The 17576-nt window shown below is 53.0% G+C and overlaps 1 protein-coding gene across 3 annotated transcripts in view; it reads left to right on the top strand.

Annotated features, from left to right (window-relative positions):
- The first annotated feature begins 1338 nt into the window (after positions 1-1338).
- Positions 1339-17576, top strand: part of Shisal1 (shisa like 1) — a 117055-nt gene continuing 100817 nt past the window's right edge. Inside the window, exon 1 of one of the 3 annotated variants that reach the window (XM_087558759.1) lies at positions 1339-1639. In XM_087558759.1, the coding sequence (XP_087414885.1) occupies positions 1540-1639 (100 nt within the window). In that variant the 5' untranslated portion in view covers positions 1339-1539. 3 annotated transcript variants of the gene reach the window in all.

The following is a 17576-nucleotide window of genomic DNA, read 5'->3' as shown; positions in this document are numbered from 1 at the left end:
CCCCCTCACCTGGGAGGACCTGCCCTTGAACAAGAATTACAGGTCTTTGGGGCCCTTTGAGGCTGTGCTCTTGCCTTGTGGAGAGCAGTGTGAGTCGAGTCAGGGCAGCAACTCCTGCAGGGCAGGCTGGGTGGGCCATGCTCTGCTCCTCCTGGCTCCTCCAGAGTGAGAGGGAGAAGGATAGGTCGCTACCTCCCCAGGCATCTCTCGACGACAGGCCAGGAATAGTCCTTTGGCTGAGCCTGGGGAGCCATCCTGGAATGCACAAGGTAGTTGAGGAACTGGGGGAGGGTGAAGGGGCTCCCCATTTCCTGTTCCAAGGCTGGAATGGGCTGACATCTATCTCTGTGCTGGGAGGGGATCTCTGCCTGTATCCCCAGCTGCCCCCACTACAGCATCTGGTCAATCAGCCTCTTTCCTCAAGAGGTGGGTAGCGGGAGGGCAGGGGTCAAGAATTTCTGACTCCAGTCCTCTAGGGCTCTAAAAACATATGTTAGTCTCAAAGTACAGAGGCAGTGGTGCATCCTCCAGGTAGGAAAGGAAGACAAGAGACTTCCTAAACTCTGGAGCAACACCTGCCCAGGAGGATGGTGGGCAGGCCATAAAGATCCTGCTTCCTCAGCTCAGATTCAAGCACCTGCAACCAGTACACTTTGCTACTGCAGTGAGGCCAGGGTTTGCTGAGTTCACTTTGCAAAGACTAGCAAGTTTCTCTTATTGGGAGCCCCACGCTGCCATCATTTGGTGGGGCTCTCCGGACAAGTTCCTTGTCCTTCCAGACCTTGGATTCCATTGGTCAGATGTGTGCCTTTCTGGAGCGATCGTAGGATAGGATAGGAGGAGACTGAAGTTAGTGCAGCGGAGGGGAAACATTTACTAAAGAGGGTCCAGCACTTTCTGTGATGGGTGCAAGAGGGACTGTGAGGGAGCCCCTGTGTGACCCCATGTGGGGAAAGTACGGAATAGGAATTGCTGGTGGTCCTAACTCAGACCTGCTTCAGACAGGTGGGTCTGGTCTGCTTCACCTTTGAGGAATACTGAAGAAACTGAAGCGGTCCCTGGAAGGGAGCACCCTACCTCTGTTCACCCAGGCTTTCCTTTGCTACTTAGCAGAAGAACCCCTATCAAGAACCCTAAGAACCTTGGGACTCAGGTCCAGCCCTCAGTTTTTACACGAGGATGCCTGGGACCAAATCTTCTAAGGTCTCTTCTTCCTTCTAGAACATTCCCAAATCAGGGACAGCTCTGCCCATAATGGGCTAGTTTGAGTGGCTGGAAATCTCAGCTGGGATCCTGGCGTCTGGGGAAGGGCCGGGCTCTAAAAATAAACCCAGCCTCAGTCAGCCAGCGGCCAGCATAGCTGGAGTCAGAGCACAGTGCCTGACACTTACGCAGATGACAGTGGCCCCTCCTGGCTGCAGAGTCCTGCTCTGGGGAAGTGGCCCCTTGGGTGGGCTGATGGCCAGTGACCTCTAGGAATATCTGACCTGGGGTTTGAACACCCCCACAAGCACCTGCACATGTGTGCCCCAGCATGAGATGTGCATGCCTTGTGAGGGTGGCCTGGCCCTGGACTGCCTGGATAGCTTAGAGAGGCAGCCTTTCATTTCTGCTGGACAACGACCACCATCTTATACAGGTAAGGAGTCTGGCATTGATCCCCCGAGGAGAGGAAGCGGTTGCTGTGGCCCTGGGATGAAAGGAACTCAGTGGGAGACAGGGGTGGCTTCCACTGGTTCTTACATCTATCCTGCTTTAGTTGGGAAGCCAAGTGTAAGGATCCAGCTCCTGGGGCGGGGGCCAGTGTCTGCTTAATGTCCTTTCTGTCTTTCACAACTCCTGGCTACTACCCAGCGTTATAGTCCTGTCCCCTTCTGCAGATGTGTTACTAAGGTGACACTACAGTTTCATAAGGGATGCTCTACTGAGGGGCAAGAAGCCCGGGACTTGGGGAGAAGAAGGGTGGTTCCTCCGTTCTGTGGGGTTAGTGGGGCAAGTTCAGCAGAGGATCCGCTCTGTTGGGGGACAGCTACCGATCCCTAAAGTGATAGAGGCTGTTCTGGGACCCGGTCTCCAGTTTTCTGACTCTAGTGACTTTCAAGGCTCATCAGGAGGAGCCTGTTTTAGCAGGATCTGCACTGGGTGCTGAGCCAAGCCCGAGGGGACTGGTGTAAAAGCATATATGACCCATCATGCATTGGGAGCTCCGAAGGACTGTCAGCTTGGGCTTTCTGCCTCTCTGGCTTTCTGTGCCTTGTCCCTGGACACACAGCATCTTCCCCCAATGATGAGACCATTAGTGCTGACGGGCTCCGTGGGTGCGGGTGTGGGTGCTGTGGGCAGGCCTGAGGGGCCTGGGATGATACTCCGTGGAACTCAGAGGGAGAAACAAGCTGTGATTGGTTTTCCTTGTTATGGAAGAGCTGGCAATTTCCACAGCTGGGTCCAGTCAGGCTGGTGGGGTAGAAAGGATGGTGTAGGGGCTTTTCCGGAGTGTTTGGTCCAGGGATGTGGCTGTAAGGGGCCTGGGCCTGGGAGGGAGGCATTCCATTGGTCATTTGAGAGATGGCAGGCAGGCAATGCTGGAATTGGGGCTGGAACTGAGGAGAGAGCTAGGCGCATGGCTCCTGCTAGAAGTACCTGAGATGTCTATGCCCCACCCACACCTCTCTTGCTGCCTGCTCACCCTCATCTGAGGGTTGACCCCTGCTCTCTCTTCTCTGGCTGGTTCTGCACATCAAAGGCCCTGCCTCTGACTGTCCCAGGCCACCTACCCCGACTCCAAGCTCCCACACAATGTCCAATCTTTGTATGTGATGTTTGTGACTAAGACCAGGCGATTATCAGCTCACTTAAATTTCCACCATGGGCTCACTCCTTCAGCCAGTGGACCTTTGCTCTGTGAATCTGACAAAGCCCCTGGTCCCTCTGTGACTCCACCTTCTCATGAATAAAAACGGAGAGGCCCACCCACCTCCGCCAGGCGCATCAAGTCGCCCAACAACACATTCCCTCTTTGAAAGGTCCCTGATACCACAGATCTCTCTGGTTCGTTTTGTCTCCCTGTCTGTATCCCTCATGTCCCTACTCCAAGATGGCCTTTCACTCTTCCCCTTCCCCCCAACAAACCTCTTGCATCAGATCTATTGCGTGAGGTGCTCTCTTAGCAGCACACCTTGGCCCTGACCCTTCAAGGGAACCTTTTCTGCACATTATCTTCACAGAGGTATCCTAAAGAGTGGGTGCAGAGGTCAGCAAATGTGGTGGTTAATATCCACAACTTACTGAGATCTAGAGTCACCTAGGAGACCGACAAGCCTGGACGTGCCTGTGAGGAAGTTTCTAGATTATGTTAACCAAGGAGAGAAGACCCATCTAAACAAGACTGTGTCATGTGGTGGGCTGGGATCCTGGACGGCAGAGCACCATGTTTACCTCTCTCTGGTTCTGACTATGGATGTGGTGTGACCAGCTGCCTCAGACGCTTGCTGCCATGCCTTCACCAGCATGATGGACCCAAATGGACTGTGACCCAAATAGTCATTCCCTTCCTTACTGTGGCAATGAGCAAAGTCAAGTTGGGAGTCACCAACTGGTGGAAACATCCCTCCCTCAACCCCTGGTACACAATGTCCAAGACGAGCAGTGGAGACTGGCAAGCCTCTGAAGACCTTGGAGAAGGTAGAAAGGTCTTCCCAGGCAGGTCCCCAAGTGACGAAATGCCTGGGTCCCAGCAGGCAGGAACAGGGGCTGGGATGGGCTGGAAGGCTAGCTGTACTCTGGTTGTCTTGTTGCCTCATGCTGAGTAAGCCTTTCTCTCCTCAGTGTGGACACAGACGAGGGGCCTTATCGGATGTCGTATCTCTCACCCATCTTGCTCCCTCAGAACTCCTGTGAGCCCTCTGGCTCCAGCCCCGGATTCAGTGCCAGGACCCTCTTAAACCATTCATTCCAGTGCAGCCTTGGAGGTAGTGGCTGGGCTCTGGAGGGCTGGCCAGTGGCTGAGTAAAGAGAGGCCTGTGGTTTAAAGGTCACTCGCTAGCACAGCTTTACATTCACCTACAACGTAAGGAATCCATGTCCTTCGTCGGCGAAGGTGTTTAATGCCAGCCTATGCAGATGACTGAGGAAACTGGAGCTATTTTTCCTGGCTAAATATTCCCTGGTCCCCCAAGACCGTGAGGCTTTGGGCAGAGTGCAGACACTGGACATAAAGCCGAGACAACGGCATTTGTGTGAGGTGCCTCCTCCTCACACAAGCCTTCTGGTGAGACCCAGGAGGTAGGAGTCCAGGGGCCTTAAGACTGTTGAGAATGTTTCCATGGCATATCTATAGCCCCCTTGAGCCTCTGTTTATCCATCTGTGGAATGGACTGATGCTCTCTGCTTGGGACCATCCTTTAAGAGGGCAGAGAGAACTAAGAGGCAGAGGCTCTGGGAGTGAAGTTGTAAGGAACAAGTCCAGGGGGCATGAGGCTGGTGGTAGGGGAGGATACATAGGGTGTCCCTTGTGGGCACAGGGGTAGAAGGGACAGGAACTCAGTCACTTCACATCTGCAGCAACTGTGTGCTCAGGAAGTGAGGGGCTCCAGAGTCAAGCCCAAGATCACCATTTGTCACCATAAAACTTAGTGGCCACTCTTCCTCTTAGTGTCCTTACTGCAGCAGTGCCCAGCACATGTCTCTGTCTCTGTCTCCCTCCTCCCTCCTCCTCCTCTTCTTCCTCCTCCTCTGCCTCTTCTCCCCCCCCCTCTCTCTCTCCCTCTCTCTCTCCTCAAAGTGAACAGAACAGGAGTTGTGGATCAGCCAGTATGCAGGAAGCCTTGGGCATGATCCCAGCACTCCGGAGGTAGAGACAGGAGGAGTTCAAGGTCATCCTCAGCTACAAAGTAAATCTAAGGCTAGCCCGGGCTACATGAGATCTTGTCTCAACAACCAAGTGTTTTCTTTGGCCCTCAGGAAACCTTCCCTAGTCCTGGGCAATAAGACCCCTCTCTCACAACTGTGGTGGAAGGCCAGTCTCAGGGCCTTGGTTGGGTGGACAGACCTTGACTTTGGGTCCGGTAGACTGCAGTGCGAGGAGACCGAGAGTCTCTTCTAAGTGAATGTCTTGCTTGTGGGATGCTGTGGGGCCAGCTTCTTCATGTCGGTATCACCCACTGAACTCTTGGTTAGAGACAGTATGACAACTCTTGGCTGAGCCTATCTCTTCCAGGAAAGGCATCTGACTTTGGGGCAACAGACAACTGGAGGGGACAAAGGTCAGGGCCTTCCTTCCTGAGTCTCCTTCTTTCCTTCTCAGCTTTTCCTGAGCCTTGCCCTGGACACACCCCCTGTACTATGCCAAGGGGACAGGGTAGGTGACAGGAGCCATTACCAGGCTTGTGTGGGCAGATGGGTCACCTGGGGTCCTCTTGATGTACCTCTGAGCTCCTGAAGACGGCTGCAGATGGCCCCTGTGTGGGTTGCCTGCCTTTCCTCTCCTCCACCTGCCTCTCCCCGCTGCTGACCGCTCCTCCTCTTCCCTCTCTCTTCCCAATTGGCCTCTTCAGCAATTCAAATGCAGGGCATGTTTTCCCTTCTTGATTTGAAATGTGGATGAGTGGGGCATTTTCTCTTCTCCTGTCTCACAAATGTGCTATAAAAGCCACTCGGCCTGAGCTAATTGAGTCGTCCTCCATCCCTCCCTGAGAGGCTAATCCTCCTCAGCTGCAGGTTCTTAATGCTGCAACCCGCCCTGTTGGATCCAAAGGTCCTGCCCCGGGTCTCTCCCTGTCATGGGGGATGGTGGTGCTCGTGATGAGGGTCAGAGATACACAATGCCTAGCCTCATCACCCTTTTCAGACACTCTTAGCTCAGCCTCAGCAGCACAGACCTCCCCTCTCCTCTGTCCTGTGGAGCCCTGCCCTGCTACACTGGAGCAGAATGATTGGCAGGGTCTCAGACCCAGGTGACTGTCCAGCATGGGGATCCTACTGGCTGGTTTCTTTCCTAGCTGCTTCCTTACAGAATGCTCCACCAGTCCTTTCCCCTGATGAGGACCAAGGTGGACAGGACCTTGCTGGCCACTTCACTGGTGGTAGTAGCTAAAGGGACCCAGACATGCGTTGTGCAGACCCAGAAAGAACAACCTATACCTGGATACTGTTGTCCCTTGGACTTTCTTGCCTGTCCCTTGGCCCCTGTTATTCTCCTCGTTTCAAGGGCACCTGTATTTCTAGTAAATGTTTAGTCTCCATTTAACTGTTACCGGAGGGCAGGGGCAGAGGCTGACTGGGCCTGTAGCATGTGAGAGCGTAGCCTGAGCTTCCATAAACCCCAGTCGCACAATGTCCACAGCATAGGAGCTCTGACCATGCACTATCTCCTAGGCAGGGATCTGTCCAGGCACGGTCCTGAGGACAGCTGGTTCCTGGATCTCTGAGATACAGAATTTGGGGGTGAGCTGTGGGTAACAGGATTGAACCAAGAGAAAAGGGAGAGCTGGGTCCATCCTGGAGCCTTCTTCACTGTGGCTATTCTCCATGGTAGTTGGTAGTCAGTGAAATAGAGAGAAAGCCAGAAACCCATTGAGGGGGACTGAGGTGGTATTCAAATGATATGCAAAGGAGCCTTAGATGTGCAAGAGGACCTGAGATTGTTGCTAGAAGTGGATAGTATGTATACATGCATGTGTGAATGCATGTATGCATATGTGTGCATGTATGCATGTATCATGCATGCATGTGTTATGTATGCAGCATGTGTATGTGTGTACATAAGTATGTATGTGCATGTGTATTTAATATGTATGTGTGCATGCATATGTATATGTGCATATGTGTATGTGCATGTATATGTATATGTGCATGCATGTATGCATATGTGTGCATGTATGCATGTATCATGCATGCATGTGTTATGTATGCAGCATGTGTGTATGTGTGTACATAAGTATGTATGTGCATGTGTATTTAATATGTATGTGTGTGCATGCATATGTATATGTGCATATGTGTATGTATGTGCATGTATATGTATATGTGCACATGTGAATGTATGTGTGTATGTATGCATTGTGTATGAATACATCTTTATCTGCAGGGTCTGGGAAGAACATGAGGGGTTCTGGGTAGGGAGAATTTGGGCTCTCTTCTCTGGTCCTTTGAGAACATGAACCCAAGGACAGTATCTTCTATGGCCACTCCTGCCATTTGCCATTTCCTTGATTGGGACCGGTGCAGATGTGGACATGGGGCTGGTGATTCCTTGGGGTTAGGTTACATAGCAAAGAATCAGAAATTCCTATGCCCAGAGGCTATTAACCTGCACCATGCCCTGTCACTTTAGAGTCAGGACCCAATTCCCCTTGACCTGGGCAACTTACCTCACAGTCAAGCCTCCTACTCCTCGGCTGGTAGCCCCAAGTCACAAGTCCCTTTGCCACCTCTGTGCCAGAGTCCCATGCAGTCATCCTGCAGCAAAACCCCAGCACCTCATGGTCCTGCCACCAAGCCTGCTCAGAATGTCTTCAGAGGGTGGCTCCCAGCTTTCTGATCTCCTTGAGATCAGTCACTTAGAGGGAAGAGCTGCTTCTGGCAAACTCCGCTCGCCTGCCAATTAGCACCGTAGATGTACGGAGAGAACACCACACACAATGAAAGCCTGGAAGCAATTAGGGTCACTGCGCCTCCTGGTTCTCCTCTGCTCCTCAGAACAGCCACTTCACTGAGGATTCTGAGCACTGTCAAGACACTTGATGTTACAGGTCTGAGGTTACAACTCTGAGGGTGAGCAGGGCCACGGGGACCCAAAGGGGCTAGTTTCAACCTGCTGTCAAATCTCACCTCTCATAGCAGGGTGCTGATGTGTGAATGGACTCATCTCCTATTTGGTGCCCTGTGACCTTGGTAACAGTGACCGAGGCTCCAGAATCTTCTTGGGCCTGTGATCAGAGTTGTAGAAGCTGGGAGTGGTACCAAATGCCTAGAATGCTAGCATTGTAGGGAAACAGAACAGGGGCTGCAAAATGCTGGCCCTGGCCTGTGTCCTCCACCGCCGGGATGGATGGCAAGGTCTGAAAGGCCAACGGAAGTTGGTGGTGACACCTCTTAGTAAGCAGCTGCTAAATGCAAGGCCAGCGAGGTGACAGGCACAGGTAAGTCCAGCCCCTTGTGTACCTGGGCGGGTCCGGCCTCTCCTTTGGGAAACAGAATAAGCTGTACCTTCCAGGCTGCTGCTCTGATCTCATGGGATAACAGAGCCGGATGCTTTGCTGTCGGCAGTGCTACATGGACAGCAAAGGAAGTTGCTAGAACCCATATGTGTTGATGAGCATGTGTGGCCAGGACATCGGACAGGCTTTGTGTTGGTCTCTATGTGAAGCTCTGTGGTTTGTCCCAGGAGGTATCGTTCAGGAGGCAGGAGGGTGTGTTCTGAATGAATTTTCCTTGGCTGTATGGCTTTGTGTGATCTGTGACCCAAAAGTACCACATCTATAATGTCCATAAGGTTCATCCATTTCAGCGGTGAAAAACCTCCCCCTTCACCTAACCCAACATTGAGCAGAACAGAACTGTGTAGTTCCTCCTTGGCCTTTCGCTCTGGTACAGCCCATGCTCTGTAGCCTGCCTTTCTGGTCCATCAGCTGCCCTCACCCTCTCACCATGAAGGCCCTCCCACATCCTGGCGCTTTCTCACCTCTGCAGCTCCTCCTGGCTTCTGCCCTGCCCTGCTGTGTTCCTGAGAGTCAAGGCCTTAGCTTTGACTGTACTCCCTTCAGTACCCCAGCACCTCCAATCAGCTTTCGCACACTCAGTCTCTCCCCAGACAGTTCATCCCAATGTATCATGAGCCTCACTAATCTGTATCCTGGAAATGGGACTTAGAACCCCTGTACTCCAGGAGAGAGAGCTCAGGACCAGGCAACTGGATCTGGTATTGGACACCACCCCCTCTCGAAGAGGGTTTAAACCTGAAACCAAGAGGAACTAGACCTCAGGGGTCATTCTGGGACACTTTCCCACGATCTGTGGTGCAGCCTGAACACTGGAGGCTTTTACAATATTACCTTCCATTTTGGCCTGACCTTGCAAAAATTATGTCTAGACTCATTGTCATAGTGTACACAGACACCAGAAGCCACTGCCTTCTAGTAGTCCTCCTGTGTGACTCCAATGTCTTCTTGTTCAAGGTCTAGGTCTGGGCACTCTCTCCTCGGGTTCCTTCAGGGCAAGGCCTGGGTCTTGTTCCTTCATGTATAGGGTCTGGAGACAGGAGCTGGACACCCGAGAAGCAGAGGGACAGCACGAGAAAGAGCTATATCATTATGTAAGTGGGGACAAGGAGTGCTCCAGCTCAGGGAGCTGGGGACACTAAAGCTGAGATCTGGGGAATTGGTCAGGAAGTAGGACTGGTTGCTGCCTTCTAACTCTGTGCTCTGGGGGTCTCCACAGGCCCAAGACTTCTGCTGCTGTTTTGATTTACAATTCTGCTGCTGTATTTATAATTTGAAATAAATGTTGTTTCCTGGAGAGTCCTGCACCCAGCTGGTGCCACTGCTTTGGTGCTTGGTGGGCTGGACTTCTATCTCTGCCTTTGTAACCTGCCTGCAGGTGGGGACTGCAAGAGGCAGCCTTGGCCCTTAGTGGAAGCAACAAGGGCTGCCCAGGGAAAGCCAGTAGACTAGCTATCTGGGTTCAAGCCCTACATCTGCATGTCCTCCGACTCTGGTTATGAGCTTCGTATCCACACAGTGGGCACATCTGTACCCACCTCAAAGAGTCAGGAAGTCGCCGTGTCCTATGTTTGGTGTGGGCATGACACAGAGAGCTTCTGCCCATAGTGACTGTCAGACACAGCCATGAGTTACATGTGGTGGCAGGCTTGTCACCAAACAGCCCCCAATTCAAGGATGCCTTCCAACCCCAGGCCAGAGCCTTCTCCTGCCTTGTCTCCCTATTTGCCCCAGGTAGCAGTCCCCCGCACCCTCACAGCTCCTTTGGACCTCACAGCTCCCACCTCTCCAAGATTCACCAATCAGCACTCCCACACCCTTTACAGTCCTGCCTTCCTGGATGGATTAACTCTTTGCATATGCTTCAAGGTCACAGCAGTGTGTCTCAAGGTCACAGTGTTAACTGTGTCTTCTCCCCTCATGGAGTTAGCCTTAGTGACTTGATTTTTCTGGAAGGGGGGCCCTGGCTACATCTTCCTAGCTTCTCAACTCCCCTCCTTTTTTAATTTAAAAAAAAAAGTTACCCACAAACACGAGCCTGGCCACGTGGATTACACACGCAGATCTCACAGAGTGTGCCAGCCTCCCCCACCTGCTCCCATCCTCCCCCGGGCTCCCTCCCCTCAGCTGAAGGCTGTTCTCAGTTTGGGCTTTGAATCCTGTCTGCCCTCTTTATACCTTTAACAACACACTCCCACACATCTTGCCAACTCCACAGCACACCTGGGTCCCCTGCTCTGTAGTGTGGCTTTCTCCGTGGCCTGAGCCTCCTCTGTCTCCTGCCCTTCCCCCACTTCATGGTGTTTTTTTTTTTTCTTACAGAGTCTAATTGACTCCATGATTTCAAACCTAGGCCACCTAAGCCTGCCTGATTCTGTCATGCCTGGTTCTGTCATCCTCCTGTCTCTGTGTCCCCCATCAGACAACAGCTGGTGACATCGGGGCTGTTCCCAACTTCGACCTTCTCAGCCCCCTTCAATAGTACCTCTGGTTAAGACTGGACTCTAGGGTTGGGGATTTAGCTCAGTGGTAGAGCGTTTGACTAGCAAGCGCAAGGCCCTGGGTTCGGTTCCCAGCTCAAAAAAAAAAAAAAAGAAAAAAAAAGAAAAAAAGAAAAAAAAAAAAAGACTGGACTCTACCTGTCCAGGGTCCAGTGTCCAGTTGATCTGAGCCTGGGACATCCGTTGTATTCACTCCACTCTGACACCTCTCCTCTCTGAGCCTCTGCCTACCTTGTGTCTGGCCCACCAAGCAGCAATGCCCCTGCCTCAGTTCCTTGAGTCCCTCAGGCTGCTACCAGCCTGTCCTAGTTTGCCTTCTGTTGTTGTGATAACCACCACAACCAAAAGCAACTTGGGAGCAGCTCACAGGTTAAGGCCCACCATGGAAGCGAGGGCAGGCGCTCAGTGCAGGAACTGAAGCAGAGACTGTATAAGGACACTGCTTACGGCCTTGCTCTGAGGCTCATGGGTCAGAATGAGGTACCAGGAGGGACTCAAAGTGTCACTTAACATTCACAGTTTAAAACCACACAGTGTACAGGGGAGATGGGCATGAGATCGGTGTCATCATGTGACACCAGCCAGCACCTAGGACTCGTGTGTGGTCCCCTTAGGTGGAGAATGCAGAAGATGCCAGTCACTTCCTCCTGCCTTCCTTTCTGTGCCCCATTTTCCCTATTCTGCTTCCCTGAGAATCAGCCTGTTGGCGTACTTTTGTGGGGCTGCTTTATTGGGCTCTATTATCTACCACCCTTCTAACCCTTATCCACTCCAATCCCTTCCAACCCCCAACACTAGGTAGGAGAGAAAGGTTAGAGGGGAAAGGGGGCGTGGACCTCTTCAGACCACTTCCTGCTGATCAGGGGCGTTGAGTTCCATGAGGCAAGTCCAACCTTCATCACCAGAAGATCTCCAGCCGGCAATCCAGCAATCCGATAATCCAGCAACAGAAAACCCAGCAGCAGCAGCAGTGCCAGCAGCAGGGAGTCGCCACCAACAGGCCCTCTTGGGGCGGTCACATTTATATCCTCTCAAGAGTCCTCAGCGCGCCAAACATAAGCTATCTGCAGCTGACAAAAGTCACAGCCCTCCTAGAACACGAGACAATCACAGTTGGTGCCTGTGGACAATCTGAAGCGGCCCCATATCCCACACCTGGGATTAAAGCAAAGAAAAAAAAATACTCACATAACCGCGTCTTTTAAGAAACCAAAATTCTCACTGCATCACCCCGGAGGAAGATGAAGGGTGACCCGATGTCTTAGTTTTGTTTTTATTTGCTGTGAACAGGCACCATGACCAAGGCAACTCTTTTTTTTTTCTTTTTCTTTTTTCTTTTTTTCGGAGCTGGGGATCGAACCCAGGGCCTTGCGCTTGCTAGGCAAGTGCTCTACCGCTGAGCTAAATCCCCAACCCCCCCAAGGCAACTCTTATAAAGGACAGCGTTTAATTGGACTGGCTCACAGGTTCAGAGGTTCAGTCCATTATCATCAAGGCAGACCTGGTCCTGAGAAGGAGCTGAAAGTTCTACATCTTCATCCGAAGGCTACCCGGAGAGGATTAGCATCCAGGGGGCTAGGAGGAGGGTCTTAAAACCCACCCCAACAATGACACACTTCCTCTAACAAGGCCACACCCACTCCAACAAGGCCACACCTCCTAATATGCCACTCCTTGTGGGCCAAGTATATTCAAACCACCACACCCATGGTTTCCAGACTTTTACAACTGAGCACCAGCATGCTGTGTGACCATTAGGAAGCCACACGACCTCTCTGAAACCACAACTCTTACACACCAGAGAACACAATATTCTCTCCAGCAGGAGCGGTAGTGTGGGTCCAAAAGGAGAAATGAGTCCAGATCCCAAGAAGGAGAGGCAGCTCACTGTGGCCGGATTGGTATTCATCCATCCATCACCATCAGAGCCTCGAAGAAGGCATCCGGCTATCCTGCTAGTCTCTGCCTTTGGCTGTGGGCTCTGAGCTCAGCCCATCAGCATTCAGAAGTAATCATCTGATGTGATTAATGTGTCTTCAGCCCTCAGGAGAGACTGTAGGCTGTGGGCATTGTAATCAGACTTGTGACAACCGATGGCATTAATAAAAATCATTAGTTCCCAGCAGCTAATCCTGCGAAGAGATGGGCTGACTGGCCATTTGAATTCTGTCACTCGGTGTTCTGTTTTTAATCAAGAATGGTTTTAGACAACTTGTCAGGGAGATTCGGCAAGCAGCCCAGGAAGGAACCAGGCCTGATTGGACCTCCTGCCCAGGACCTACCCCTTCCCGGAACCCCTCCTTTCGATACGGCTGGCCAGGCACTTCTAGTAACAGTATCCAGACTTCTGGGGGGAGGCTGGTACCAGTTTCTCAAGACATCAGGCTGCCTGGGCCCCTCTCCCTAGAGTCTTTTTCTTATCTCCCTGCTACCCACACACCAAAATCTCAACTTCTTTGAGGGCCAAGGATGTGTGCCTGTACCCTGCCATCTCCCTCCACCTCTGCAGTCCACCTTTCACACCCCACTGACCTGACATCTGGAACATCCCCTTTCCTCCCTGACTCAGCCCCTAGATGTTTTCAACACTGCCTCCATTTCCACCGGAAGTCCCTGCTTCTCCCTTCATACTGCATCGCCAGCACCATTTCTGCACACCCCATCGGCTGCTCGTGTCTCCCCAGCATGCCCACAGCTGCTTTGCTCAGTGTCCCCCACTGATACTTACACCTCCCCATCAGCACCATCCAGGTCTGAGCACCCCTCGAGAGAGAGAGAGAGAGAGAGAGAGAGAGAGAGAGAGAGAGAGAGACCCCTGACTCACAACTCCTGCAGGGCCTGGCTTATGGTGGACGTTGCTTTGCACAGGACAGGAGACAAATGGGCGCCAGTAGGTCCCTGCCCTCCAGGAACGCCTGGTGACAATAGACACAAGACTTCAGGAGATGCCACGTGAGGTTAAAGTGGGAGGGAAAAGAAGCAGGGAATAGCTGCCAGGCCTTGGCTCTGCAGAGTTCTGGGTTCGGCCCACCTCCCTGCATCTTCTCCGCTCAGACAGCCATATCTCCAGTGGCAACCCAAAGCATCCCATTGCCATCAGAGCATCTGGTGTCAGAGACCACCTATCTTCAGCAACACTCAAGCAGGAGGCAGAGGAGAGCTTCATGGTCCCTGCTTTCCTTTCAGCTCCCAAGCCTCTAAAACCACCTACCGTAGGGATTAGGGCAAAATGAGCCAGGGATGTCTTCCCTCGCTGCCTGGGGCTCTGCCAGCATCTCTAACGGTTCCTTGGCTCTTGGCCCTGGGGATAGGAGTACCTCAGGGTCTGCCAGCGGCCAGTGAGGCCCACCCCAAGCTCCAGGCATCTTCTTTCCAGAGGGATTTGATGGTGGATTGTTTTCCTTTTGCTGTGTCTTGAACTAACTACAAACGAAGGGGGTTAAACAGCACCTTCTGCCGGAGTGGGGCTCAGACTGGAGAAAGTAGATCAGGGCCGGAGTGTGTTTGTTTGTTGGGATGGCACAGGTTGGGATGGTACCGTGTTAAAGACAGATCCGCACACACTGCCTCTGAGTTACACCTCCTCCTTAGAGTCACAGTCGTCTGGCTGTTAGCAGAGGAGGTACAGGGACCCAGTGTGAGGACCTTCCCATAGTCCTGTCTCCCCACCCCCACTCCACACCTCAAGCCAGGACAAAGCTACTGGGATGCCTAGCTCTTCCTCAAGCTTCCCGGGGCCCAGAAGGTCCTGGGAAGCACCGCAGGCTCTCTTCAAGACAGACTGTTCTCATCCTTCTGCCTGCAGCACACGGGAGAGCTTTCAAGCCCAGGGTCTCAAAAGAACCTGGAGGTTTTGCATTCTTGGCCCCACAGACAGGCAGCCTGGAGCCAAGGGAAATCAGGGCTTGTAAACACTGAAAAAAACGAGGGCAATTAGGGAGAAGCTCTCTGCTTCCCCCCATTAATTCCAGGCAAGTGCTCTTCAGCCCTCTCCAGGGCCCTGCGAGTTCCTCTCCCCACTCAGCCTCGCACAGTGAGCCGTGGCTCCTGGGATTCAGCACCGTGGGCAGTGGGGGCTAGAGGAAGGGCCTGAGTGTGGAAGGAGACAAGGCTGACCTGGGTGAGTTCACCTTGTACTCCTACTGTGTGCTCCTGAGTAAGCTCGGATCTGCTGAGACAGCCTGGGGACATTAATTGGGTTGTCTGGATGAGCTGTGGAAGACTCCTCTGGTTCAGTCTTTAGCATTGATTGCTGCTCTCAGAGCAAAGCGCCCATGTCTGGGGCCAGCAGCACATGCGTGGGGTGTGTGTGTGTGTGTGTGTGTGTGTGTGTGTGTGTGTGTGTGTGTGTGTGTGCGTGCGCGCGCGCAGGTCCCGTTTTAATATGTTGAGAACTGGAAGCTTCCTGTAGTAGGTGGACTTGAACTCTATACGCCTAGATGGAAAGCCAGGGCAGGAGGGCTCACCTGAATAAAAGATGGAGGAGGTATATGGGTGTGGACACAGCAAAGGGACAGAGGGAGGGAAGGCTTGGCTAGACCCGGGGCTATGTCAGAAGCTTCTGGAATCCCTGGGAAACCTTCTGTGATGGGGGTGTCTCAACCCGGGCCTTGCCTTATAAAAGACTGGTCATTCAAAATCAATCACCCCCATCCTTCCTGTGTGCTCCATACGGCCAGGCTGCTCTAGGTAACGAGGGAGGGCTTCCTGGAGGCAGAGACTGACTGAGCCTGCACAGCAGCCAGGCCTGCGATATAGAACAGTCTTGGCAAAGACACAATTCATGCATGAGAAAGGTGGAGGCAGAGAGGCAGAGGAGGCCTCTCGCCATGCCATCCACTGTACTGTCACCTTACCCATTTCCTTAGCAACCCCCTCTGGGCGGCTCCTCTCCTCCTCTACCATGACACGGGCAGGAGTATGGAGGACCAGAGAGGCTAGGAGGTCACTAGTAGTTGGCAGAACTGGCATCTAGCAGAGGGGACCTGGCTACAGCAGTGTCCCAGCCAGGCCATCAGGCAAGGGAAAGACAGTGTCAGGTCTGAGCTGTCCCAGGCTGCATCTGTCACGGGAGGGGAGGTGGCTGGCTGAACTGCTGTGCAGGGAACAGGTCCAAAGGCACATTGCCCTTGTGAGTGTGGCCCAGGCTGTGGGGTCTGCTACTAGGGGCCTGGCTCATTTAGTCCCCAAGGCACAGCCCACACCTGAACCAGGTGGGTGGAGGCCGAGGGCCTCCTGAGAGCTGGCGGGGACGGCGGCCCATGTGGAAGCCCTGGCAATGAGGTGATTATGTCCTGAGTTTTGCCTTAAAATCCTTAATGGATTTTTTCCACTCCATAAAGCCGCCCCGCGGTCTAGCAACGCTAATTGAGATCTGGGATCAAGACGAATGCTCTGAGGGCCGAATGGAGCCGCCTTCCCCCACCCGTCTCTAGGAGCCAGGCAGCAGGGTGAACAGCCATCTATTTAGAGCCACAAGCACGGGACAGTGGTCCCAGCCAGCCTCCTCGCACACCAGCAGCCTGCCTCAGCTTTGCAAATGAGGGTGTACTCTGAATTCACAGCAACGCCATAAACTGGGAGGGGGCCCCTATTTCGTACCATCCCGTGTGTAAGTAGAAAATCAGAGGCAATGCTGGCCCGGGAACCCTACCCACACAGTCAGTCTGTGCTCGTGCACCCTAATTAATGGAATGCTCACTGCCAATCCCCGCTATCCTGGTAACCCCGGTGGTCTGACCATGTAGGAATGGGGAAGGCATTACATCTGGCCAGACCTTTCCCATCTCCACCTCTTTTCCATCTTTTGCTCCTCTCCTGATCCCAGAGCCTTTGATGGCATGGGCGACACATTCCTCACAGTTCCAGTCTCCTGTGGACTCCTCCTTCCAGGGTCCTTCTCACCATGTCCATGAGGGTAAGGATACGGGTACCTGGGGACACCTGGTCAGATGACTCTGTATGTGGAGTTACGAGCCTGGCAGCTCAGTCTAGTCCTTTGCACCATTTCTTGGGACAAATCCTACAGTAACAGCACCAAGGAGAAGAGCAGTAAATACACTGGCAGGAGCTGCAGGTACTGGGGCTGTTCTAGGTAAATCCATGGCACTGCTCTCCTTGCTTGGGGAACAGGCAGGGCTTGTCTTGGTGATCAGGGTAGGACTGACTGACTACCCCAGCTGGGGCTGAGCTCAGTTGCACAGCAAAGGAGCCATTCTTGCTTTGCTCACCAGCTCCAAGGTGGTTCCTCCTCTTCCTCTTCCTCCTCTTCCTCTTCCTCCTCCTCTTTCTCCTTTCTCCTTCCTCCTCGTCCATATATGAACTTGAGAGCCCAGTCTTTGAACTCTGGATTCTTCTTCCTCCTCCTCCTCCTCCTCCTCCTCCTCCTCCTCCTCCTCTTCCTCCTCCTCCTCCTTTCTTTCCTCTTCCCCTTCTTCCTCCCCCTCCCCCATCCTCTTCTTGTTCTTCCTCCTCATCCCCCTCCCTGCCCCCTTCTTTTTCTTCTTCCTTTTCTCCATTTCCTCCTCCTCCTCCCCCTCCCCCCTCCTCCTCCGTCTTGGCTTCTCACAGCTCACATCCCTCCCAGACCTAGGAGGTGTAGTCAGGAGCCACCTGGGCTATGTGCCACCCAGCTACAGCAGCCACAGGAGCCCACAACATTCTGACAGGAGGAAAAGAGTGCAGATAACCCGGGCACGCCATACCTATCTCTCAAGAGGGTCCCGCCTCTAAGGAAGGATGCTGGCCCCTCTGTGTGACTGTTCCCTGATCACTCCTGACATTCCTCTCTGGTCTAGGCCTAGACTATTGCATTAGATCTGTGAAAATCCCAATCTTGGCTGACCTAAGGCGAATGATT

The sequence above is a fragment of the Rattus norvegicus genome, chromosome 7, assembly GCF_021556685.1.
Source record: "Rattus norvegicus strain SHRSP/BbbUtx chromosome 7, alternate assembly SHRSP_T2T, whole genome shotgun sequence".
Taxonomy (NCBI): domain Eukaryota; kingdom Metazoa; phylum Chordata; class Mammalia; order Rodentia; family Muridae; genus Rattus; species Rattus norvegicus.
Note: the sequence above shows the minus strand (reverse complement) of the source record. Positions and strands in the feature narration are given on the sequence as shown.